This window comes from Acipenser ruthenus, chromosome 47 (genome assembly GCF_902713425.1).
Source record: "Acipenser ruthenus chromosome 47, fAciRut3.2 maternal haplotype, whole genome shotgun sequence".
NCBI classification, from domain to species: Eukaryota; Metazoa; Chordata; class Actinopteri; order Acipenseriformes; family Acipenseridae; genus Acipenser; species Acipenser ruthenus.
In genome coordinates, this window is record NC_081235.1 from 6,035,427 (window position 1) to 6,060,802 (window position 25,376).

General features: G+C 44.3%; 1 protein-coding gene across 4 annotated transcripts; it reads right to left on the minus strand.

The window, feature by feature from the left end:
- Nucleotides 1–683: 683 nt before the first annotated feature.
- On the minus strand, nucleotides 684–23,212 carry LOC117428997 (tight junction protein ZO-3). Of its 4 annotated transcripts, XM_034912240.2 has the most exons (29): nucleotides 22,951–23,132; nucleotides 20,497–20,553; nucleotides 16,645–16,701; nucleotides 15,481–15,605; nucleotides 14,224–14,326; nucleotides 13,428–13,794; nucleotides 12,865–12,968; nucleotides 12,318–12,489; nucleotides 11,282–11,366; nucleotides 10,506–10,609; nucleotides 10,250–10,340; nucleotides 9,643–9,734; nucleotides 9,380–9,455; nucleotides 8,892–8,980; nucleotides 8,647–8,746; nucleotides 8,252–8,419; nucleotides 7,784–7,851; nucleotides 7,424–7,511; nucleotides 7,020–7,176; nucleotides 6,792–6,900; nucleotides 6,181–6,400; nucleotides 5,394–5,599; nucleotides 4,858–4,953; nucleotides 4,676–4,752; nucleotides 4,072–4,282; nucleotides 3,385–3,485; nucleotides 2,454–2,858; nucleotides 2,037–2,083; nucleotides 684–1,894 (listed from the first exon to the last, which is right to left on the minus strand). In XM_034912240.2, the coding sequence occupies exons 3-29, from the start codon at nucleotides 16,690–16,692 to the stop codon at nucleotides 1,780–1,782; spliced, it is 3,624 nt and encodes a 1,207-aa protein (XP_034768131.2). In that variant the 5' UTR covers nucleotides 16,693–16,701; nucleotides 20,497–20,553; nucleotides 22,951–23,132; the 3' UTR covers nucleotides 684–1,779. The 4 variants fall into 4 exon arrangements, with proteins under 4 accessions (XP_034768131.2, XP_058869817.1, XP_033903981.3 ...); XM_059013834.1 differs by lacking the exons at nucleotides 20,497–20,553; nucleotides 22,951–23,132 and adding an exon at nucleotides 23,144–23,212; XM_034048090.3 differs by lacking the exon at nucleotides 20,497–20,553.
- Nucleotides 23,213–25,376: the final 2,164 nt, after the last annotated feature.

The following is a 25,376-nucleotide window of genomic DNA, read 5'->3' on the forward strand; positions in this document are numbered from 1 at the left end:
GAAAAAAAAAACACGTGACGGTATTCAAGGACGCTGATTGGAGGTTAAGTCTTTTTTTTTTTAATTTAAGAAACGAGTTTCAGTACAGGAAAAGGAAGGCTATGATTGAGGTTTTGTTTTACAACTGAAAACAGTCTCACATCATATAGTTTCCGTTTTTTTGCTTTTAATTTTACTGTAACTTATTTATTCAGTTAATCCTATTTTTTTTATTGTCAAACGTACTAGGTTGTAAATAAACTTAAGAAAATACGCTCTATTGGAGTTTAATGTACATTTACATACACATTAATAACCCAGTTATTTTTTATTTTTTTTTACTGAAGAGAGCCAAAATTCTGTCCAGCATGACGGTAACCTTGTATTCATGCCAATAGTGCACAAGAGATTTAAAAATCACAAACGTATACATCTTCCCTGTTTGCATATATTCTGGTTTTTAAAACTATAGAAGCTACACAAAAATACAGCTACAGACAGGAATCATGTTATGGAGATAGGGTTTACTTTCTCGAAGTTTGGCAGTACTAGATTTCAGATTCTAGTGTCCATCTGAGGATCCGGCACCACAGTAAGATAGCCGGTATTGTACCGGACAAAATCGTTACAGTTGGAGGGTATGGCGGGAACATGCAACAGCGGTGTGTTTCCATTCAAAATGAACCACAATCCAAAACAAATAGTTAAAAATGAATCTGGAGTATTTATTATAAAAGCATATACCAGCGTATGTTTAAAAACAGTTTTTTTTTTAAATGCATGACATTAACATGGAAATGAGAAACATCAAGCCACGTGACGCAAGGCTTTTTTCTCCAATGGGAAAAACACCCACTTTAATACGAACTGGGTTAGGAAACGAACAAACATTATACAATCTGGAGTCAAGACATGAGCATTAAAACTGAGCTTGGCAGCGACATCATCCGATACATCTGGAGGCACGACTCGCATGCATTTAAAAAGCAATTTGATTGACTGCTGTGCCAAAGGCTAAACAGATGTCCTATTAAATAGCCCAGATATGAATACACACAGCCAAGGTGTGCAATCAGAGGATGATTCAGAGCAGAAGAGGTAGGAAGGCACATTATGCGTCCTGGGCGCTGGCAAGCAGCTTCTTTCCTTGTCCTCCTTTAGAGATCTGTCCATAGCTACCGTGCACTGCATTTCCAAACATGCAGCTCCCTTTTAAAAGGGCAGCAGTAGAGTTTTTAATCCTCCTTTCAAGTCCCGGATGGCCGTTTAGAGGCATGTGTACAGGAGGCACTATGAATCTTGAACCGTCCTCCCAAAATGCCTTGCCACGACTGTAAACCGAATTTAGAAATCTGCCAAGCGTCTGCTGCAATTGCAGAGAATAGGTTTACACTAATAGTACCTCACCTGTGCATTTGATAATTGGATGGCATGGTTTTGTTTTCTAGTTATTGGATTGCAAGGGTTTGCTTCAGTCTTTAGGTCTTAGTGGACCATTCCAGTCCAGTTTTAACTTTTTTTTATAACCCCAGTTCAGCAAACCTCGTTTTGGTTGAAGTCTGGTGGGGTGAAGAAGTCTCATCACTTAAAATGCAATGCTGGCAGGCAAAGAATGATCCACAACTGGGAGTGTGAGTCGGAAGGAGAAACAGAGTTTTGTAAAACGCTTATCCTCTTCACAACTTATTCGAATGCTCTCATAAAGCCATCGTCAAATAGCATCCCAATGGAAGGAGATTGTGCTAATGTTTACCACTCCCTCTCTCTCTCTGTGAGTGGTAGGAGTTGTATAAAAAGGTCCTAGAGGTCTGTGGCCGGGCCCCAGTCAAAGTCTTTATCCTCCTCCTCCTCCTCGGAGCTCATGCTGCCTCTGATCTGAGGCCGCCTCCACAGCACCGCCTGGTGGTCTATAGCCCTGCAGAAGAGAGAGGAGAGAGCGGGGGGGTCAGGTAATACAAAATATACAGGACACATCTTTACAGGTAGGAATGTGCACAAAAAACATGTTTGGAAAAAAAATCATAAATAATAAATAAAATAAATAAATAAAAACGTACCCCCCGAAAAGTCTCTGTTGCTGTCCCTGAGGTTGTGAGAAGCTGGGCTGTAAGAAAGGGTGACAGGATCATTATTATTCCTCCTGTAAAATTTTAACATTGACCTCATTTCATTTTAGACCTGAAAAAGGAGGGGATTAAAATGTGAACTAGCATGAATTCCAACCCTTATGCAAAGCATGTCCAGGAAAAACAGTGGCAACAAGATCTCTTAAAATCAATGGAAAATATAAACAAACTGTACGCAGCATCATCGGGATGAGTGGGATTAAGTATTTAGAAAAAGATAAATAAATAAATAAATAGGCGAGACTAATAGCAAAACTAGGAATGGACCAAACTGCTAAGCAATGGGAGTCTTATTTCCATCCCTGATCGTGCATGTCGTGATTGAGGCAGAGAGAGATGAAACGTTACCTGTTTTGGATGGTCGGGAACCCCTCGATGATCGGGGACCTCTCGGAGATCAGGGGGGGTGCTTTCCAGCTCGGGGGTCAGTCGATCTGCTCCTGGGGCACTGACCCAGACCCGAGGCTCGTCGCTGTAGCTGTGGGTCCTGTAGGGTTTGTGGGAGCTGTCTTCCTCCTCCCAGGCAGGCTCCGAGGACCGGGCCAGCGCCGGCTCCGAGTTCTGAAGGAGGGCCGGCTCGGAGGAGCGCCCCAGGGCTGGCCCCTCGAAGGCCTCGTCCAGCTCGTTGTCGGCGCACGCCTCTCCGTCCGTGTCCTCGTAGTCGCTGGTGGCTCGGCTGTCACAGCTCAGGTAGTCTGTGGAGCGCGAGCGACTCAGAGCATCGAGATCCTCCTCCTCCTCTCCGCTCTCAGCCTGCAAACACAGAGACGATGAAACAGTGGCAGGAGGCTGCAGTACAGGCATGTAGGCAGCATGCTGTGTAAACATGAGTCCGGGTTGGGGTTAACTCCAGTTCCCACTCCCTTTTAAATCAATTCCAACACACCATCGATCGATATTGCAATTAGCAGTATTCTGTTAAAATGAGCTTCTCACAGTGGCAACAAATTGCTTCAACTGAACTCTTAATCAATTCAATGGGCTTCAAATGAAAGCAGCTTAACAAATCACAGCAATTGTATCTAAACTATCAATTCCTTCGAAGAAATTGGAATGGATTTTAAAAAGGGCTTGGGATTGAAAAACAGGAATCCGACCCCAACCCTGCTCACAAAAGGACAACAACTTCATAAATAAATCGCTTTGCTTCTATAGATTGATCTGCATGGACAGCAAGTTCAAGAACTTATATTAGCAAGTTGCTCCATTGCAATATTGAGCCCGCAGCCCAGCACGCGGGGCGAGGCAGACGGACAGCTCCCCTCCCCGCTCTGCTCACCTTGTCCTCGGAGAACCAGACTGGTCGTGCCTGCAGCTCCTTGATGCGGTCCTTCAGGATCTCGAACCAGACGTTGGAGTCGGGCAGGAGCGGGATCCTCGCTGGGGGGGGGGGAGCAAAGAGACAGGCTGGCTTACTCACAGATTGGTTCATACAAAGAAGTCAAACAAATAAAAAACAAACACTTGTTAAAAAAGGACCTTCCAGTACTGTGCATGGAGCCCAATATCATTCAATCGATAGCCAGATCTCTATTCTGCATTACAAGACCGGAGTAATCCATTAACTAATCTCAACTGGACAGCTAAAATTACCACTTACAATAGGCTCATATTAACCTGAACAAGTCAACCAAGAACTAAAATTGCCCCTCTTCTGTGGTACTTTGTTCCCCAATCGTTTGCCATCGCCTCAGCTCTGCTATGAATGTTTCATCTGATCTGTGGAATGTCAGGAGAACGGAAGGTGCTCTTGAGATATCAGATAAATCAACAGGGAAGGAAAGACTCCTCCTATTGCATAGCAGTTGCACCCACTCCAGGTTTTACTACGAGCTTGGTGAGCCACAGTGTGTATGCAACAAGCTCCTGTGTGTCTTATTAAACTCACAGTAAAACCAGGAACGGATCAAACTGCTACGCAATGGGAGTTCTCTCCATCCCTGATCAAACCGGAAGGCTCGTTTACCAGAGAAGAGGTGGGGGCAGTACTTTCTCATCTTGATGGCCTGGGTGTAGAGGCGACGGGAGCTCTTGTTGGACTGGGGACAGAGCTGCTGCCGCATGGCCTTCACGTCCTGCCTGCTCTCCGGATCCAGGAACAGCACCATGGGGTGGTACTGGATGTAGTTCAGCCGCTCGACAGCAGAGGGCGTGATGTCCAGCAGGGGGTGCCTGTCCTGAGCAGGGGGCGGGGGGGGAACAGAGTGAGAGACTGAACTCTTCAGCTCAGAAACAGCCTTGTCTACTTTACTTGGTTTCTTAAAGTTTTACCACATTGATCGTTTTGAACATGAAATACTGTACTGCTAGTATGGCTTCCGGTAGACGCTTGCAGGATCATTTTGTAGTTTCTTTGATTACATGACACATGTTAAATAAAAAAAGATCTAAATTGTGTTCATATAGTTTTTTTTATTTATTTCGTCTCAATCCTAAAATTCTCGGTGATGCAAAACTATTGGACACACCCCCCCCCCAAAAAAGTATCCAAATTCAGGACTCCTAAATAAACTATTACTAGCACACTGGCCCTCCTCTGTGGAACTTCATTCCCTCGTCTTTCTCCTGACCTGCTCAGAGATCTGCCTCACGGTCTCCAGTTTGATCACAGATGAAGACCCCTCTTCTGAATTGCGGGGTACCATCACTGTTAGAAGAGAGAGGGAGACAGCAACAGAGTGGTGTTACAGGCAGTAAGAAAATCCAGCTGAGAAAGAGCTTGTTAATGGATGGGAGGTACTGTGCTGCTTACATGCTGTCTGGAACTCTGCAGGCATTTCTGTGGACAGCTTCTGTATTGCAACATCGCTCAGAGGACCCAAGATGACAATGGGACGCTTGAATGTCGCTAAAAAAAAAAAAATTTAACTTGTTGATTTTAATAAAAACGGCACCTAAACATTTGAATTATAATTGATATTTCCGAGACATAATTGCTGTGATTGTTCAACTGCTTTCAAGGGAATGGGAAATTTAAAAAAGGAATTGAAAACTGAAAAACAGGACTTGACCCCAAGCCTGGTTCAGAGTACATACCAAGTAATTTCAATAATACACCTAAACAAGGGCGCTTCTGAAACCCTGTACATAAACACATCAAATTAAATACCTTCCTTGAGGAATCCAGTGGGCAGAGAATTCAGTGCCCCAGTATTTGGGTATGGCTAAATTACCATTAAAGTCCAATCTAATTTTATTGCAGTTTATCAAAAGGCAGGACCAGCTGCATGCTGCAACCTCCAGAGTCAAGTTTTTCACGATCAAAACGAGATTCTGTGTGAACTTCACCTTCCCGCAGGAACACCTTCTCGTAAGGGGGGAATTTGCCCTGGATGGTGAGCTGCGACAGGTCTTCCCGGCTCTTGCGGTTGCTCTTCTTGGCCCCTCGGAGGCCCCTCAGCTTCCAGAACTCGGCGCGGAGCCTGGAGGAGGGGGTGCTGCTGCTGCTGCCGCTGCTTCTCTGTGTCTGCTCCGTGCTGGCGAGCTGCTCCGCTCTGTGAGGACGGGACGGAGAGAGACAGCAGGACAAATCAGTCGCACAGAAGCCCAACCAGCTAGAGCTGAGTAACTGGAGACAGGGTTGGTAATAAGACTCCTATTGCACAGCAGTTTCACCCATTCCAGGTTTTACTACAAGCTTGATTAGCCACAGTGTATCGGTAACAAGCTCAGGTGTGTCTTAGTAAAACCAGGATTGGATCAAACTGCTATGTAATGGGAGCATTATTTCCATCCCTGTTCTGGTTTAGCTTCCTTAGCTATGGAGATGCTTATAACATCCTACAGCTGCAAGTGTAGCAGGAGCCAGGAATGGATCAAACTGCTGTGTAATGGGAGTTACATCCCTGTAGAGAGACTAGTAATTGCGATGATAGGTACGATTCAAGAATGCACCTTTACCTTAAAACACAGCTTCTTACACACTTCCTATCCGCTCTACCCTATACAGGACAGCAGAACACTAGAATCTCAACACACACATGGCTGTAGTGGCCCGTCATTCCCCAGGTGGACAGACAACCAGGGCTGGGCAGTGCGAGGGAGAGGGAGAGGGAGAGGGGGCTCCTGCACTCACCTGCTCTTGTTGGGGATGGTGCCCCTGTCTGCCTCTTGCAGGATGTTGCTCATGCGCACTGCCCTCCAGGTGCCCAGCTTGCCGCGGTGCATGGTGTCCAGCACTCTGAAGACATCCCCCCTCGTGAAGCTCAGGGTGCCCGGACCCTCTCCCTCATGGTCGAAGTGCGTCCGGATGTAGAAGGAGTCACCCACGTTGGACTGCAGCATCTTCCGGTAAACTGAGAGGGGTGGGGGGGGGGGGGGGGGGGGTCTGGTTAATTGTTCATTAACATGGACACACAGGGACAGAAATAGTATTTGGAAACTGTTCTATGCTTGGAGCTTCACAAATATCAAACATTATGCTTTGTCAATATAGAAGTGTTTAAATAACCTGGGATTAAAATACTGTTGCATAGCAGTTTCACACATTTAGTTTTTAAATACAAGCTTGATTATCCACAGCAAACAAGTAACAAGCTCAGGTATGTCTTATTAAGTTCATAGTAAAACCAGGAATGGATCAAACTGCTGTGCAATGAGAGTCTTATCTCTAGCCCAGACACTGAACTGTGAAAAGGAAGGAGAGTGCTTAAACGTTCCCCAAGCCAGGATCCGGGTTCTACTCACTGTCCAGTTTGCTCTGGGCCTGGATGATGACCTGCTCTCCTTTGGGGATCTGAAGGAGGTACAGGGCTGCCTCTTCACGGGTAAAGGAGCCAAAATCAACACCGTTCACCTGCCGAGAGAGAGAGAGAGAGAGGAGGGGTTATGCATTTCGAAAAAAAACAAAAAACATACCTACAACCAGACACAGGAGAGTTTCTCTAGGAATGACGTATCCAGATAGCTGCTGACCTTGAGGATCTGGTCTCCCTCCTCGATGCCCTGCTGGCTGGCCAGGCTGCCCGGCTTCACCCCTCCCACGAAGATGCCCACGTCATTCCCTCCGGCCAGCCGCAGCCCCACGCTGTCCTCCTTCACGAAGCCAATGCGCTTGAGATCAGAGCTGTACCTGCAGAGAGAGAGAGAGGAGAAAAAGAATAAAAGAGCGCTCTAACCTCAGGCAGGGAATTGTCTGAAAAGTTCTGATGTTCCATAAAAAAAAATTTAAAAATTTTTAAATGCCTCTAGTCCTTAAAGTGTAACAGAACTCCCTGGATAAAGGACTCTGCCAAATAAATGAATGTAACCAGGATGTGCAAATACATTCAATAACTTAATTGCCTCAACCAGTAATCCAGGACGGTTGTCAACCCTACCCCAGGTTTGGCTCTTCTCTAGGTTCCACCCTCCGTCTTGGAGGGGATTCTGGGGGCAGGCAATAGATTGGCTCATCTTCCTTCGCAGCTGAACAAGAGGCAAAAAAAATTCCATAAAATTCCACAAGATGGCGATAAATCCCTACACCACACCCCACAGAGAATTTCCCCCGATCGGCAACCACCAGCCAAAAACCTGAGACCACAAGTATATCCACATCTCTCCCAGTCCCTCAGCTCTACCACTAGGTCACCATGAGCCAGGCTCTGTTTAATTCCATCAACGGAGTCAAAGGGTGACCAAGCCCATTCATCTGAGCTACCGAAGGTCTCCTTTACAGGGAGGTCCTGTGTACGCACCGTACACTGCAGGGGCTTCCTTCACCTCCACTCCCGCCAGCATCTTCCCATTGGGAGCGGGAGGCAGCCTGGAAACCAGAGAGAAGACTTTAAATGAGGAACATATTCCAGCTGACCGCTCCTCTGTCACACGGTTCAGTACAGCTACGAGCAGCAGATGGCGCTGTTGCGTACAGAAATATTTGTGCAACAGGTTTGTGCAATACAGGTTTGGTGAAGCAAATTTAGTCCAATTTATTATAATATTAGTTTAAGCATGTTATTGTAAACCAATGCAACATTATTAAAAAAAAGGTAGTTAACACTAATGTTTGTTTAAAAAAAAAAAAAAAATGCTTTAATTTATGATCAATTCTTAGTTTAAGGCTGGTTTCACAGACCCCGATTAGGCAGTGAAACCAGGCTGCTGTCTGCAGAAACAGTTCAATTAAGCACGCTATTGCCATTGTCACTGTTTTTTCATCCTACCTCCCGTTGAAGTTCTCCCTGCTGTCCAGGCTGTCGTCCCTGCGGGGCGGGGAAGGGGTGCGTTCCGAATCGAGATCCGAATGGTCCGGAGGAGGCCTCATCAGCGGCACTGGGAGCACCCTTGGAAGGCTATCACTGTCGGAGTCGTGCGCGGATTGAGGCCGGATTCTGAGGGAGAAACCAGAAGCTTTCACAAGAGACGTTCGACAGTAATGCAGTTCACGTGTACCACAAGCTTGATTAGCCATAGCATAACAAGCTGATGTCTGTTATAAAGCTCCTAGTAAAATCAAGAATGGCTCAAACTGCTGTGCAAAGGGAGTCTTATTGCCATTCCTGAACAATACATGGCTCGGCCTAACGATTTCGTTTTGGTGTAACTAAACTAGTTGTACCTCTCTCTGTACTGCCCCCTGCTGTCCTGGCTGTGTATTTCCCTGGGTAGGGATGCGGTGTGTTCAGACGGGGCGGGTTCTGAGCCAGGGTCAGACAAATCTAGATTTAAAAAAAGAAAAGAAAAAAAAAAGGATAGTATTTATAAGTAAGATGATCACAGTAAGGTATCCAAGCTTCACAACGCATTCACACAATGCTCTGATAAAGCAGATGGGGGGGTGGGGCTCAGCTGCTCCAGACTCACCTTCGGTAGGACGCTTCCATCTGGGGAAGTTTGCCCTGTCAGCGTCCCTGGCTTCACGGACATCCGACTGCTTGGAGGTAGGCCGTTTTCTGAGGGAGAAATAAAAATAAATAAATAGCTGTAGAAAAGTAGTTTTGGACACATTATTTATATGAAAATGTGTAGTGTCCCCCCCCATTGCTTTATATGGGAAAAAAATTGTATCCTCATACAGGTTCATCATGCATTTGCATCTTCCACATGTCCCTATACAAAGACTAGGAGAGGTTTTTATCTGTCCCCATATCTGTCGCCATTAATCTCATTCCCCGTTGCAATGAACTGAGAGTAAAAAGAAAACATCTGGCGACTTCTCATTTTCCGGGCGGGAGCTGATCTATGAAATCAAGCCAATCACAGAGCTAGCTGAGCTCCTACAACAGGACGTGTCCAATCACAGTCCTGGAGGGCCATGTCACTCCAGGTTTAAACAGGTAAAACAGTCCTACCTGTCTCGGTGCTGCCCCCTGCTGTCTCGGCTGTCTTTCTGTGGTGGTGACTGGGTGTGATCCGAATCCGAATCCTCTACATTTAAACAAAATAAAAAATGGATTAGCCAGTGTGTAGGGAACAACAACACACAGAAGCATTCAATGTGTGTCAGCTAGTTACAAAAGCATTGCATTATCAAGCAATAAAATCAAATCTAAGCCAAGTGTTTAATTCCGTGGCCTTTGTTCTTGTGGTTGGTGGTTTCTACTCCCAGACTCACCTTCAGCAGGGCGCCTCATCACAGCTGGCAGCACTCTTGGCAAGCTGGCGCTGTCGGAGTCTCGTGCTGCCTGTACAGGTTCAGCCCGGGTTCTGAGGGAGAAATCAGGTTCATTGTGCAGATTCACGTTAGGATGCTTGCTGGGAGTGTGCGTGTGCACGCTCGTGCTCAGCCTCCTGTTGCATACAGCAGCTCGATTCATACTTCAGCTCAGGGGTTCACCTGACCCTAAATCCGGTACCTTTTTAATTTGAGAAGTGAACAGTTTTCAAATGATGAACCGTATGAAGATTATGTTAAAGCACAGCGAGGCACAGATCGGCACGCAGCTACAGGTATCAACAACAAGGCACGCAACCCTGATCCACAAGCACATGTGGGAGCTACTGTAAATCAAGGACAGTGCATTAGATTGATAAATAAAAATGATATCCCTCTTCCTTAAATAAGATCTGGTACCTTTCTGTTTACAAATGAACCCCTGCTTTAGCTTTTAGTGTGCACAGAATCTCGCTGGCAGGATTGCGCAGACCCTATATTGCACATCTCATTTTTATGGAGACTGCAGATCTAACTCCCCCCCCCCCTAGTCTCAGTGCAGTCCTACCTTTCTCTGTGCTGCCCCCTGCTGTTCTGGACAGCTTTTTTTCGGGGTGGGGAGGGGGAGGGCGTGCGATCCGAATCGGGGTCTGAATTGTCTAAATATAAAAAAAAAGGAATGAATTAATTAGAAAACTGTTGAAGACAACTGATCAAAGGGTTTCACAAATATCAAACTTCACGCTTATGTTTTTTTTTTTTTTTTTTTAAAAGCAGTGTCATTTTATTCCTCCTGGGGGGTTTAAGCTTTGTTCCAGACCCACCTCCATTCGGATGTCGCCCCGCAGTGGAGACCCCTCTTGGGTGGTCAGTCCTGTCTGGGTACCGTGCTGCACGGAGGTCCGGCTGCATCGGTTCAGCCCGGATTCTGATAGAAGAAACCACAGCAGAGTGTGGAAAAATAAAACATGAAGAACTAATACTGGGGTGGATTAAGTGCTCTGGTTGGAGGTTAAAAAGGAGTGCTAACCGATGCTTCAAAATCCATTTTCTAACCTCTGATTTTAACCCTCTTTTACTGCGCTTCTTTGAGTTGGAATAGGGTTACCAGATTTCTAGAGTGAAAAAACAGGGGTTTTTCTTTGCCAGTGTAGCAACTCTGAAGCAGTTAAAATAATTGAACATAATCATCATTTAAAAGTTAAATCATGGAGTGTATTGATTACAAGCCATAATTCATCGCTTTCTTCCTACTGTCATCTGACCAAAACATTTATAAAAAGCCAGCTTAGAAAAATGTGATCAGACATTAAACATGCGATTAAAAATATATTGCACACTACTACAGGTTTGTAAGAAAATACAATAGCAAAACCAGGATGATTTAACAGTTTGGCCGCTTCCACCCGGGACGATGATTTCCCGGGACGTCTGTTAGCCCCAAATTGGAACACAGGAAGTGTTTAGGTACCAGGAAGTCACCGCAGCAGCAATATTTCAAGCACAGAACTAAAAGATCTGTCCCAGAAACAAGGAGGACCAGTAATAATATTGCTAGCGCTCAGTCCGCGTGAATAAACACGCTGCAGGTATTCCCTACCTCTCGCTGTGCTGCCCCCTGCTGTCCTGGAGGTCTTTCTTCTGAGGTGGAGGCAGGGTTGACTCCGACTCAAGATCTGAAATATCTTTTAAAAAAAAAAAAACACATAATTTACAGCAGGTCTGGGGCCTGTAGCCACTGGCGTCTAGTCAAGTGATCAAAATAAATTAAATTAAAAACCAGTCTGCAGCCTGGTGTCTACCAGAAATGGACACGAAATAAATACACTAATAAGTCATATTTTTATGAGCTGTTCAACAGCAGCCATAAGTTAAAAATCAGTGTAACAATTAAATAAACTATCAAGGGAGAGTAAAGTGTGGGGTTCGCGGTTTTAAACTTTGGTATCATAAAAAGGTCTGCCTGCTCGGCAGTCGCTGTGGTCCTTCATTTACACATGAACACTAGTGCTTGCAAAGTATTAACTACGAAATCCAGGACTTCTGCCACAACCACAACTAGAGAGAGCCGGGCTCATCTGCATTTGTGGTTACAGAGCTTTTAATCTCATCTCGCCAGCAGGAGTCGCAATTCAGAAATACTGAATGAAACTTAATACAATTCAAATGATTCAACTGTTATAATTCTTTTTCATCTGCTGGTATGCAAGGTGTTAAGTTTTGGTTAATGTTTCTATAGTTCGCACCATCAAGGGTTTAATAGCAGGGCTGTGCGGATACTCGTAACTGCCTTTGAGAAGTATTTAAAAAAAAAAAAAAAAAAGAAAAGGCAGGTATTGAATAAATCCATTCATTACTGTGTTGATTTCAAAACGAGAAATGCTGTCCTTACCTCACCTTTGCAATTGAGTATCAATCAATGGCAATTAACTTCAAATAATATTTCCCTGTGAATTTACGACGTTAACTAGCCCTTGAGTGGTGCTTGATTGTAAAGGTGAGGGGAGGACACATTTCCTGTTTTCTAATCAACACAATGAACAGATTTATTTACAAACATTTTTCAAAAGGCAGTTCGTAGTAGGAGTAGGATTAGGGGGTAGGAGTATCAGCACTAATACTAAAGAGACTCCTACACTCGAGCTCAGAGGAGGCATTGCTCGCCACATCGCTGTCCTGCAGCTCTGGAATGCAGACCAGGAACTGCCTGTCGTCACGGAGGACCGTCATGCTCAGCTTGCTCGCCGACCTCGCCACCAGGCGCTTGGTGTCTTCCAGGGACAAGTTCTCTGTCACTATCCCATTGATCTGAAACGGGACAGGGGGAGGAGGAGGAGGAGGAGGAGGAGGAGAACGTTAAAGACAAGGGGCTAAACAACAAAAAAAAAACAATCATGCATCAGGACAAGTCCAATACTGTCTGAAAGCATGGCTTTCTTAACTTGGTGTAGTACAGGAGATCAAAAAATAAATAAATAATCCTATATACAAACAGATAACAGCTTTCATACGAAGCCAATTAACAGCAACTTCAATTGAAGTCATCTGTTGCCACTGTGAGAAACTCATTTTGACAGAATACTGCCGATTGCCGTGTTGGAATTAAAAGGGAATGGGAATGGGAATTGAAAAACCCTGGTTTCAACGGGGTGTTGCATCCAGGCTTGTATGTCGCAGCCCCACCTTCAGGATGATGTCTCCCTCCTGCAGAGTCCCCTCCCGGGAGGCCAGTCCCGTGGGAGTCATGTACTTCACGAAGATCTGACTGCCCAGCTTCAGACCGAATTCTGAAAAACAAATGCGCAGAATAGCAGGGGCTGAATGCATTGCAGGGGCTGAACAAGCCATCGAAATGAAGAACACTGCCATGTTCAAATGATATATGCTGGACAGCAGGTTGCATAAGCAACTTGCCTTGTGTAGTTAACCTCTCTCTTAAAATCAGGAACCGAGTGTCTGTGGCCTCAGACAGACAGTGAGATGCACTTCTCTGTCCACCTGCAGCTGTGCAGTGAACTGCAGTCTGCCTGGCTGAGGGTATCTGATTGCTTTCAATATTAGAAGTAATGTTCTTATATTGAATTCATCATATTTAAACACATTAACAGTTTCGTTTCATTGCCTTTATTTCTAATTGGAAGCGCCGATTTTCTCCTCTTAGTGCCCATTCTGTTTTCAGTGACATCACCAGTCCTGCCCCCAGTTCCCCAGTCCACCCCAGTTTGAGTCCACCCCCCGTTTCATACCTTCTTTGGGGTCTTTTTTCACCAGGATAGCCTTGATGGGTTTGTAGGGGTCCTCGTATTTGGGGAGACTCTTGTATCCTGACATCAGCGGCAGGACGTTCCCATTGCGTTCGGGGGCGGGGCTCCATCTCGTGGGGGCGGAGTTGCTAGGAGAACGGTCGTAGCTCCTCTCGCTGCCCGAGTCGAGATCGGAGGGCGGGCGGGGTGCCCTCTCCCCTTGGGACCCCCTCCACGGGGCCGGGTAGCCCTTGTCAAAATCCGAGGGGGCATCGCGCCTCAAGGACAGGTCTTCAGACCGGGAGGAATTCTGGGAGACTCCGCGGGGGGCCGAGACAGGGACCTGGATGGTCCGAGGCCTCTTCACCGTCTAACAGGAGACAGAGGGCAAGACTTCAAGCCTGGCTACACTACAGCGCGCTTAATAGCTGACCCCAGCCCAGGATGCGATTCTGGGAAGCCCTCTGAAGCAGCTCCTGGGCTGGTGAAAGACAGGCAGGGCGTGTTTGGTACTGTGACAGTACAGTGTCACCGACAAGGCTGTTATTAACAGGAAGGAGACTCGGAGACAAGGAAACTGCAGGTTTAAAACACGCACACCCGCGATCACCCTATTTATACACCTGTGGCTGGAGCCTTAATTAATCATTTATTCAATTCATGGCTCCAGCCACATTCCCACGTGTTTTGACAGGGAGAAATTGAACCCCCCCCCACCCCCCCCTCCATGCCAACCCAATATTCCCCACACCACCGCATACACCTCGGCAGGGCTCATCACCCTTCCACAGGCACTCACGATGTTGGCCGTCCTGCCACAGTTCTTCAGGTGCTGGATGGCGTAGGTGGAGGTCGCTTTCTCCATAGAGACGCCGTTCACCATGACGATGTGATCCAGGGTCCTGATGGACGGAAATAAAACTCAGAGACTTACAAGGTACATGCGTGTCCCTACGAATAAAAATGATGCTAACTTCCTTATTTTTGCAATGAGGTGCACAAAACCAGGTTTAATAATCACTGGTTGGATCGGGCCATCTAAATGGTCCGTTTCCTCCTCGTGATTCTTGAGTCGCTCTCAAATGTATTTTAAGAAGAAACTGTTTGAACAGCAAGCGCTCAAATCCTTGTGTATCTTAAAGGGTTAAACACATGCATGACATACGCTGTGTTATAAATCCAAGGATAGTGGGGACCAACCAAAAGGAAGACTGCTTGGGATAATCAGATAGCACGCCATGCGTGTTGATGGCAAAATAGAAGCCCCTATCACACAACAGCAGTGGTGGGGGCGGTTCCTGAGAGGACTAGTCCTTTAAAATATCATTCAGATTGAGGAAAAAAACAAAACTGTGGTGGCGTCTTTGTTTCCTAAACACCGTTTTGTATTTTGTGACAATATGTCATGACCAGGGGGGTTCAAAAGGAAAGAAATGTCAATATGAAGATCCTTCTAGTGTTATTTTGTAACCCCCCCCCCCCTATCCATCCCACAATCCCCCATCCCAGTGATGTCACTTATTTCACAAGCAACATACAGTACCTCTTTATCTAATCTGGTAGATTACTTAACATTGGCATGGACTAGAATAGTTACACGCTGCACAAAAAATGAGTATTATATATGCAATATGCATAGTTCTGATCTGAACCTGGGCTTCCCCTGTGGTCTGCCTCCTCCTCCACTGGTTTGCATGCCCTGCCTTGTGCATTCTCATTTCAGCCAAAACACAGTGCTGAGCTCGCCATGTTACGCACAAACTCAAACAAAGAGGATACTGTCAGCCGCTTGTAAACAAAGTTATGCTCTGTAAAGAAACTATAGACCAGAAAAAAACTAGTTCAATTATGTCTATTACAAATGTTGCCTTTCTTGCCCTCTCTCTCTAAAGAGAGAGAGAGAGAGAGAGACACACCATTGCAACAGAAAAATAAGCAGACTGTCAACAGCCCAGCTGGTATATTTGAACATAGCTTCAAAACCATGTAACCCCCCTCAGGAGGCCCCCAGCTGAGGAATCCCTGGCCTCCAGGACTCGGATATTCCCATACTCACTGTAACCTCCCCATGGCCGGCCCTCCCCTCACCACATCCGAAATGATGACTGCCGGATCTCCGGACGATGGGTTGGGCTTGTCCCAGCCCCCAGAGACAGCGATCCCGAATCCCACCTTGGAATCCTGGGAATGAAACAAGCCGGTCACTCCCCAGCTCCCCTTCCCATTCCCCTTCCCAGTGTTCTTTAATCCAGTGCTGGACCTTCGTGGGTTTGTTTACAGCATCTTGCTTCATCATATTGCATGGTTTGAAGCTCACACTGTCCCTGCACCCATCCTGCTTTTCAGAACTACCTGCAATGAGGTACATGATCCAGGTGTTTAGCAACCAGGAGTTTCATGTGAAACACTCCTATTAGCAAACCTACAGATGTATTCATGCTCTGATAAGGGCAGATTTATCAGAGGCATGATTGATCAAACGCCTGGCACCTGGTCTTTACAAGAACATACCTAAGCAGAGATGGAAATAAGACTCCCATGCCAGATTTTAATGCAGGCTTGAATAGCCACAGTGTATCGGTAACAAATTCAGGTGATTCTTATTAAACTCCTAGTAAAACCAGGAATTGATCAAACTGCTATGCAATCTGGCTCTTATTTCCAGCCCTGCCTTAACTAGAGAAGTCCTGAAACCCAGGACTGGGAGCTGGTGTGGGTTTTAAACCCGGATTACCTCCGATTCTCAGTCTCCACTTTCTCAAACCTCCTTTCTGTCTCACACCTGCCCCATGAAAAGAACTCATTACATTACCCCCCATTTATCATTTGAAATTCAATGCTGGGATTTGAAAAACTCAACAACTTTCCCAGTCAGCTACTGAACACCACATTTGTTCTCATTATAAAAAATAGTATTAATGGTAACATCATTATTACAGTCCATTGTTAAGACTTTAAATATGCCTAATGCTCAAACGGTGCAACCTTACGTAGAATTGGTATCTCAGATCTTTGAACCGAATGGGAAGACAAGGGCTGAACCGCAAGCCACACGGCTCACAGACCATAAACAGAGAGCTCTGTAGAAGCGAGGTCAGCACGGGTCTGATGCAGATTATTAGCTGATCAGCTGCTAGGTGGAGATTCATTCCAATGAATTGAGCTGTTCTTCTTATTACGAGACAGCCTCCAAGCCATCTGTAATCCTGTTTGAACCTACCTTGTTCAGCGTTATAGTATATTGTTCCCATATTTTCAAGTCTTCCATCTCTGTGAACTGAAAAAAAATAATAGGATTTAGAAATAGGATATTAAACACAATTCTATTAAGATATACCAAGTCTGATCTGCACAGAACGATTTGAAGGAACACTAAGCCACCTTCGGAACCTGGTTTCAGGAGACTTGGTTTCAGGCCGCTGCACGGCACACCAGGGGAGACTTGTGGTTTGATACTGCAACCTCAAACTAGGTCTCCTGGAACCAGGTTTCAAGCCGCTGTTCCTGAAAGTGGCTTCATGTGGCTTCAATGAACAGTCATCCTGTCTCTAGTATCTATATTCTAACAAGTCAGCATGACCTTATTGATGCGATACCTTAGCCTTCTTTATAAACAAATAGAGCTTTATACACAAACAGATCTGGCAATATAAACTTGAAAGCTAACCTTCATTTTGGTGGCTGGGGGATGTCACTAGTGACTATTCCCAAAACTGTTTTTATATCAAAACTTTAAAAAACACTAATATATCACAAAACTTCATTATGATTTCTAGCTCTCAGCCTGCGATTATCATATAATATATATATCCGTCAAGTCACTGCATGAACAATTGTCCTATTGTAAGTGACTCTGCATATAATGCACAGTTCACAGCCTGCCTCTGTAAAGCGCTTTGTGATGGAGGTCCACTATGAAAGGCGCTATATAAAAATAAAGACACCATTTAAAAATGTCTACAAATTCAAATAAAAAATGGTGACCAAAGGGTGTGTATATTCTATTCCTTTACATAGTAAAGAAACACAAATCCACAGCAGACACACCTGCTTTACCAGGGATATAAATGATGAGGTTCTTGCCTTAACCTAGTCACAGAAGCCAGTCTGTTTCAGATCAGGTGCAAACTTTACTACGGAACAAAACTTGTACTAAAAACAGATTCAAACTTGATTCTACTACAATCTGCAAGCTTCTGGAATGCAAAACGAGGTGGAGACACTACAAGGGTTACCTGCAGCTCCGTGCTTCAGACACACCTGTAAAAAACATTCTCCACAATCACATTGTAAGACTGTGAAACCAGACAACTATGCACAGGATAGAGAGTTTGTTTATTAACATTTCAGAAAGAATCCAGAACTAACGCAGCCTTCAACACAAAGGCATTTGTTCATGAAATGTCACTCTTGAAACCAAATCTCTTTAAAATCCCAAAAGCAGAAGTTTTATTAAACAAGTGTGAAGTCTTTCCTGTGGCTCTAGCTTTGGAGACAGTTTGCCCCCCTTGTGCCTCACTTCCTACCTCCACCCTACTACAAGACAGGCTAAAAGCTGAAAAAACAAATCCAACAAGCCCCAGAGGAGTTTCCTTACCTGCCCCACCCAGCTGCACGGCGGACTGCACTCACTCAGGCATGACTTAGAGCCACGGGAGATTCCCTTTCAATAAACCCCCCCCCGAATACACAGTACAACAAAACACACTTCTGATCAACAATCGCCATTCAAATCAAGCTGAATGCAAAATTGTAGTCTGGAACAAAAGCTAGGTAAACACAACACCTGTACAAAAGAACCAGCAGCTGCCACATGACGTTTATCAGCGTCGCTAGGCCACAAACACCTGACAACTGGACCAGCAAGCAGCAGCTGAACACAAAATAACCACTGTACTTGCCTCATCTTTGAATCGCACTGCCATTTTCACAGCTTCCTTTATTTATATTCTCTAGAAGCACCCCGGTTATAGAATTCAGTGGCTGTCTTTATTCATCTTGTAGCCGTCTTTCATTTTGAAGATTTAAAAAACAAAACAAAAACCGCAACCCTAAGCTCTCTCAGCTAACAAAACAGAAATGGAGCCCTCGCTTCCAGGCAAGCATCAGGCACCGCTTTGCATGAAGGTCTTTGCCTGCAGGAAAAGCCTCGGTCTGCGTTTCTGAGCTCAAAAGCACCTTGATCAACACCTTGATCAACACAGGTGCATACTGGAGATACCTGAGCCCCGCCCACAGCTGTTATTCGCCACAGGCATTCCAAGGCCATGAGTTGAGAACTTTTAAGATGGACCTGACTCGCCTGGTTCTAATGCCCAGCCAGGGAACACACTCTACAGGCTGGGCCACCTTAAGCTCTTTAAAAAAGGATGGGCTTACCAATAGGATACAAAATCTGTGTGAACAAATTGTACTCTGTAGCTAATGCAGCAAGCATGCAAAAAAAAAAAGTGTTACTGTTTTATTTATAGCAAACTTGGGCAAGCCATGAAGCATATTAAACACTGTGCTGCAGATTTATATATTTTTTTCCATCTCGAAATTGTCTCGCTAATGGATGTCCAGGAATAACAGTGGCAGCAAGATCTCAATCAATGGAAAGTAGGCACAAACGATGCTTTAGTCAGACATACTGCATGCTGTATCATTGAGACAAGTGGGATTAACCTTTATCAGAGCAATTGTGTGTGTCTAAATAATGCGTTTAGTTTATTTAAATGGGCATGAAGCTTCAGCTGGTTCAAACAGGGTCATGAAGGTTCACTGGAACCTTTACATGTGACCTGGGAGTGCTCCTTTTAGGAATCCTTTGACTCCAGCATTGAAGGTAATGAAATGTAACGATCTTACAGATACAGTCCAGTTTCTAGCACAGTGCGCGGTTTCAGCCAAGCCGAAAAGAACCGTTTTGTGCAATATTTTTATACACAAAATTATAAAGCCAGTCTGAAATCGTCCCCTTGCAATTAATACTAAGCTGACGTGTACTGCTACTAGGAAGCACTGCCCATCTGCCCAGTTAGTGGAGGAGTAAACTAATCTGCTTTAGAAATCGCACCGCTGTTAACTGAGCAAATAGGGTTCAATTCCCTGCTGGTACGGACAAATATTTTTGTAAGTAAATAAATACAATAACCTAACGTGACATTGTTCACTTCTGAAGGCTGTACAAGCTTACATGAACTGCTTGTATTGGGAACCTTTTGACTGCTTTAACTGTCGAGTGACAGAGCGTTGCACGTTGACGCAAATATTATCTGACCACATTCTGGTCAGAATCCAGTAAGGGTGTGTGTGTGTGTGTGTGTGCGTCACACATTCAATTTACATTTTTTTTAATTACTACCAAATTATTATGAAGCACTACAAAGGGTCCAAGAGGCCTTAGCACTTCGTGAACCAACATTTCAGAAGATAAGCATGTCTCAGGAAATGCTTCAGTCAATTAAAATAGTTCAGTGTTTGAATGATAAAAGAAGAGTTCATGTATTTCCCATTGGAATCATCCAAAGCTCCAGTCAAACACAGAACCATTTGAATTGCATGAAGCCTCCTCTATCTGAACCAGTGGAATCACAAGCATTTCCTGAGGCAGGGTCTCTTCAGAAATGCTGCTTCACTACAGGCACCTTGAACTCTATGGAGTTTGGTAGTAATTTAAAAATGTAAAGTTAAAATATTATTATATATATGCTCACTGAACTGCGGTGCTGTCTCTAAAGCAGATTACAATTTACCCCTCCACTAACTGGGCAGATAGGAAATGCTTATTCGCAAGGGGACCTCATTTCAGTGATTATTTACATCTGTATTCTCAGTAACAGAATTAATAACTGCTTAATAATGTGTATCATATATTAAAGGTCATTGCTCTCTGTAAACTAATAGTGTCTTTGTACGTAATATTATTGATAGCTCTGTTACATTTTAACCATGCCTTGACTTTAAAGACCACTAGATGGCACTAAAAGCATGAAGCAGTCATGTGATTCGGATCGGTGAACCAGTGGTTTAAAGGTCTCAGCGATTCACAAGGCTTCACTTTTCCCATCATTAATAACAATGTACCTACTTGGAAACAGCAGGGTTTCACGTTTGGTTATTTGCTCGCCTGGATAAAGGCAGGTCACTAAGGGGGAAGAAGCAGGCAATCCATTAACACATCATCCATCACAAACACTTGCAAGCTGGTTTATTTACAAGAGCACACACAGTGCGGAGCATCACTCCCATACAGAAAGAGAATCCATTCTTGTTATATGGTTTTTAAAATCTTTGACAATTATGTTCAGCTTGCATAACATGACAGGAATGGAAATAAGACTCCCATTACGTAGCAGTTTGATCCATTCCTGGTTTTACTAAGAGTTTAATAAGACACTCCTGAGCTTGATCCCAATACACTGCGGCCAGTCAAGCTTGTATTAAAACCTGGAAAGGGGGGAAAAACTCCTATGCAATAGGAGTCTTATTTCCTTCCCTTGCAGTGTTAAACTGAACTAAACTGAGGAATGCTGCAATCTGCCCACATCATTCCCAAACTATGAAACTCATTCAGCATGCCCTGGCAGTACCTGCTCACAGAGGGAGGGGAGGGAAGTCTAAACAGAGAGCTTATTGAACGCTGTGCAGAACAGGATTTGGTACCATGCTAACCAGCTAACAGTTTGCCTAGCGTTGCACGGACAGTGCCGGAGCAAGGCACACGCGCGTTCTTTTTCTTCTGTCTTGTAGACTGCTGAGAGAGAAGCCCTATAGCAGCAAGGGAAATCACAAGACAATTCATTCACATCACAAACATCCGGAGAGCGGCGAGTCGAAACTGAACCTGGAGCCAGAGCTGGCAGGCAGAAACTCGTCCTGGCTGTAGAACCAGTAGCGCAAGAAGCAGCGAGCCGGCGAAGGAAGGCAGGAAGGAAAGAAGGAGGGAGGGAGCATTCACATTAAACATTCCCTAACAGTCTTGAGAGCTGCAGGTATTTCACTGGGCGTGTGAGTGACAGTTTCGCTTAAAACTACAGCTGCGTTATCAAGATCTACTGCTCTGTTGTAGCAACACTGTAAACAACATTGTGCAATAGTTCTGTGTCTGGGAGGATACACAGACTAAAGTGTATATTTAACTTATTCTCCAGTCTGGCTGCTACAGCTCTATGCAGGCAATAATATAGGGACGGACATAAGGCTCTTAATGGACTGGAATGACAATGTTATCATTAATTATACATGCTGGTTTTGTTTTTAATGATTACAAATGTGGTGTTCAGTAGCTGACTGGGAAACTTGTTGAGTTTTTCAAATCCCAGCATTGAATTTCAAATGATAAATGAGGGGTAATGTAATGAGTTCTTTTCATGGGGCAGGTGTGAGAGAGAAAGGAGGTTTGAGAAAGTGAAGACCGAGTATCAGACTCAATCCGCCCTCAAGGTTTAAAACCCGCACCAGCCCCGCCCCCAGTCCTGGGTTTCAGGACTTCTCTAGTTAAGGCAGGGCTGGAAATAAGAGCCAGATTGCATAGCAGTTTGATCCATTCCTGGTTTTACTAGGAGTTTAATAACACACCTGAGTGTGTTACCTACACACTGTGGCTAATCAAGCCCACAGTAAAACCTGGAAAAAGTGTAGCTGCTATGCAATAGGAGTCTGTTTTTCATAACCCTGTTATACAACTGCAGTGCTCCACTTCAAATTCAGGGCTATTCCAACACAGAGTTTTGTTCTTACTAGCAGGCACGGATTAATAATTAAGAGCCAGGAACAAAGTTTAGAACTGGCCCTGGGGGTATGGAGTACTACTGCTCTGATAAACGGACGACTCATGCTTACAGGAACTGCTACGCTTGCACCGAGAGCGATCAAAGATCCATTCTTTAATGCGGATCGCTTTTAAATCGAAAGCAGCGAGACCCTCCTGCACACAGACCCGTTACGGATGCAGGGGTAGAACACGTATTCGGTTTCGGAATGTGATTCAATACCGGATCCCCTGTCATAGCCCAGGGGGGTGAGAGAGGTGGTGTTTTAATCAGTTTTTACATTTACAAAATAATAATAATTTGTTATTTCGTTGTGGAATTACTTTAATAAAACCGGCCGAAATAAATGTAATAAATAATACCAATTGAATAAAAACTGCAAAACTAAATTTAACGTACCGCCAATACAAAGTACATCAGGCTCAAGAATTAAACATTAACTCAACAACACACGTGTTGTCAAACTAGGGATTAGTAACTGCTGGGAACAATACCCAGAATTATTAATCTTAGATAAAACATACAGGATTATAAAACCCGTAACCGTTTCACTGCCGGCTAATCTTCATTGTAAAAAAAATAAATAATAATAATGTAACTCCGAATACAGCTACAAGCGAACCTATAATTGTCTCCAAATCCTCGCTAAACAGTAACTTCAAAATATCTGGAGTTACTTTTCCCGGACGCTCTGCCCTGAAGTGTACTTGTTTCGACACACCTTGACATCAGCAGCTTCCCGTTTAATTGAAAGTAAATTGTAAGCTTACCTGCTGTGAAGTACGAAACTCGGGTAGCTACTAACTTTATTTCAAACACAAACAAGCACGGATAAATCCAGACTTGAGGTAGTAAAGCTGCCTTCGATCCCGCAGACACAACGCGTCGCCTCGGTAGTATTGATCACATTGATCAAGGTAGAAACGGCTTAACTGTTACGCAGGGTATTCTCATTTGCATTACCTGGCCAGGTTATATCAATTCCACTGAATGCATTCCTGTGACCATACGAGGTAGGTAGGCGGGAGGCTGGGGTTAACTGTTTGAGCGCCAGGGGACAGGATTCAGAAACTTTAAACAAGACGCGTCGGGTAAGGCGTGGTTGAAAGGCAATTGGAATAACACGAGGATTTTGTTGTTATTGTTAGTAGTAATATTAGCAATAGAATATATGTTTAATTTACAGATTGTATCCCTAGTAAATTGACTGACATGGATTGTGCTTTTTGCTAAAATATTTTTACAGTTCAGTTTTCATAAAGGAGTTGCATTCAATGATTTGCATTGAATTGATTTCCTGGGATCCGGTTCCTATTAAACCTGAGCTGCAGTTCTTGGTTTGCTCTGCACCCCTGCTGTGATGGCCTGTCAGCTGATGTCGCAGACAGCAAATACAGATGACCTGTTTTGCCTACAATGATCAAGCTGATAGATACCAGGATACTCCCATTCACACACAGTGCGTCTGATTACAGCATCCCCACCTCTAACAAAAAGAGGCTTTCCTTCCTCAACAGTCATTGCTAGAAGCTGAAGTTTAGTTCAGAACCCTGCAGCGTGCATATAGAGTTGCAATGCTGCGTGCCTCAGCAACAGCAAAGCAGGGAAGCGCAGGACTAGCCTGGTAAACATAGGATTTGATGGTTAGAGCTTGTAAAGCATGGCAATGGGAAGCAGAAAAAAAGAATGCAGAACATTGCAGGGAAACAGTGACAAGCACCAAATCTTGCAAGTGTTTTGTTCACATTATAAGCCTGAACTTTAGATAGCAGCACATAGGCGTTCCCAATATAAGTGTAATAAAATATATATATTTGGAAAATAGTAAAAGCATTGCAAAGTGTAATAAAGCACAGTGAACTGTGGTAAATGCATAGTTTAACCATGGGGAAAGCATGCAAAGCTACTGCGGGGCTCCACAGCTGTGCCTGCAGCAGGAACGACCACGAGATAATCTAAACAAACTGGCTAGCCAACACGGCCTGGCTCAGATGACACGAGAGCGGTACAAATGGGTAAGCCTACTGTAGCATGCACGTGGTTGTGAAACACAGTTTTTGAGATAGTACCCATTTTTAAAAAGGGTTTTTTTTTTATTCAAGATATTATTTTTTAAGTTTAATACTTAAAAAATAATACAAAAAAAACACACATTACAAACCCGGCCCCTTGGTTGTAACGTCTGGAAAACAAGTGCGTGAAAAGAACAAACAACGTTCTTTGTGACAAATTCCACGCCTTTAGAATCCTGTTTGCGTCTCTTCTTGTCCTGCCTTTAAGCATTCCAGAATCTTTACATCATCGATAATTCTGAGGCGTAGATTCTAAAATCTATTCCCTTATCCCTACAGTTAATTAGTGTCGCTACCCAACTTTAGACTCATATCAGCTCTTTGTTTGAAAATATCTCTATGTGTTGACATGTGTTGACTGCACATTTTTAAAAGTTAACCTCTGTAAATGTGCTTTACCGTACCTTTCTGGGCTTTTACAGTACCTGTGCCTTTACAATGCTTTATTACACTTTGCTATGCCTTCAGCAGGGCAACATATTATGTGGGGAAAGTGGGTTAAAAAAAGTATAAACAGAAGTGATGTTTCATGAGTCAAGGCATCAGACCGGTCTGAGTAGCAGTATTGATGAACTTGCTGACTTCAGTGTGCAATCACAGCCTGTCAGAAAATTCCAGACAGACTGCTCAGGTATATACTTACTGTACCGGCTTTGAGTTCAAGTGGTTCTGTTATCGCTCAACCAGACCTGTCAACGATTCTGTCAGAAGGCCAGCGATACACCATATGTTTGATGAGACCTTGACAGCACACACACAATCAACAGCAGCTGAACTGACTGTGAACTCTCCACATACTGGGGTCTGTTTGCAGATTTAGGAGAGGCAGATTTAATTACTGCTGTCCTGGGACTCTTTACACTATTCCTCTCCCTGGCATTTGTTATATTTACACGTTAAAGAGACTCACAGGCACTGATCTCTCTCTCTCTCTCTCTCTCTCTCTCTCTCTCTCTCTGTCATTTAAACTGTGTGTACAATTAAGATCTCACTTGATTAATTACATAGACTCCGCATTATATAGACCCAGTTTAAAGATTAGTGCTGTTTCAGAAAAGAATGAAAACACTGACTCATTTTATTAAGATTGGAGTTGACAAACCCTTGCACTATCTGGTTGGTAA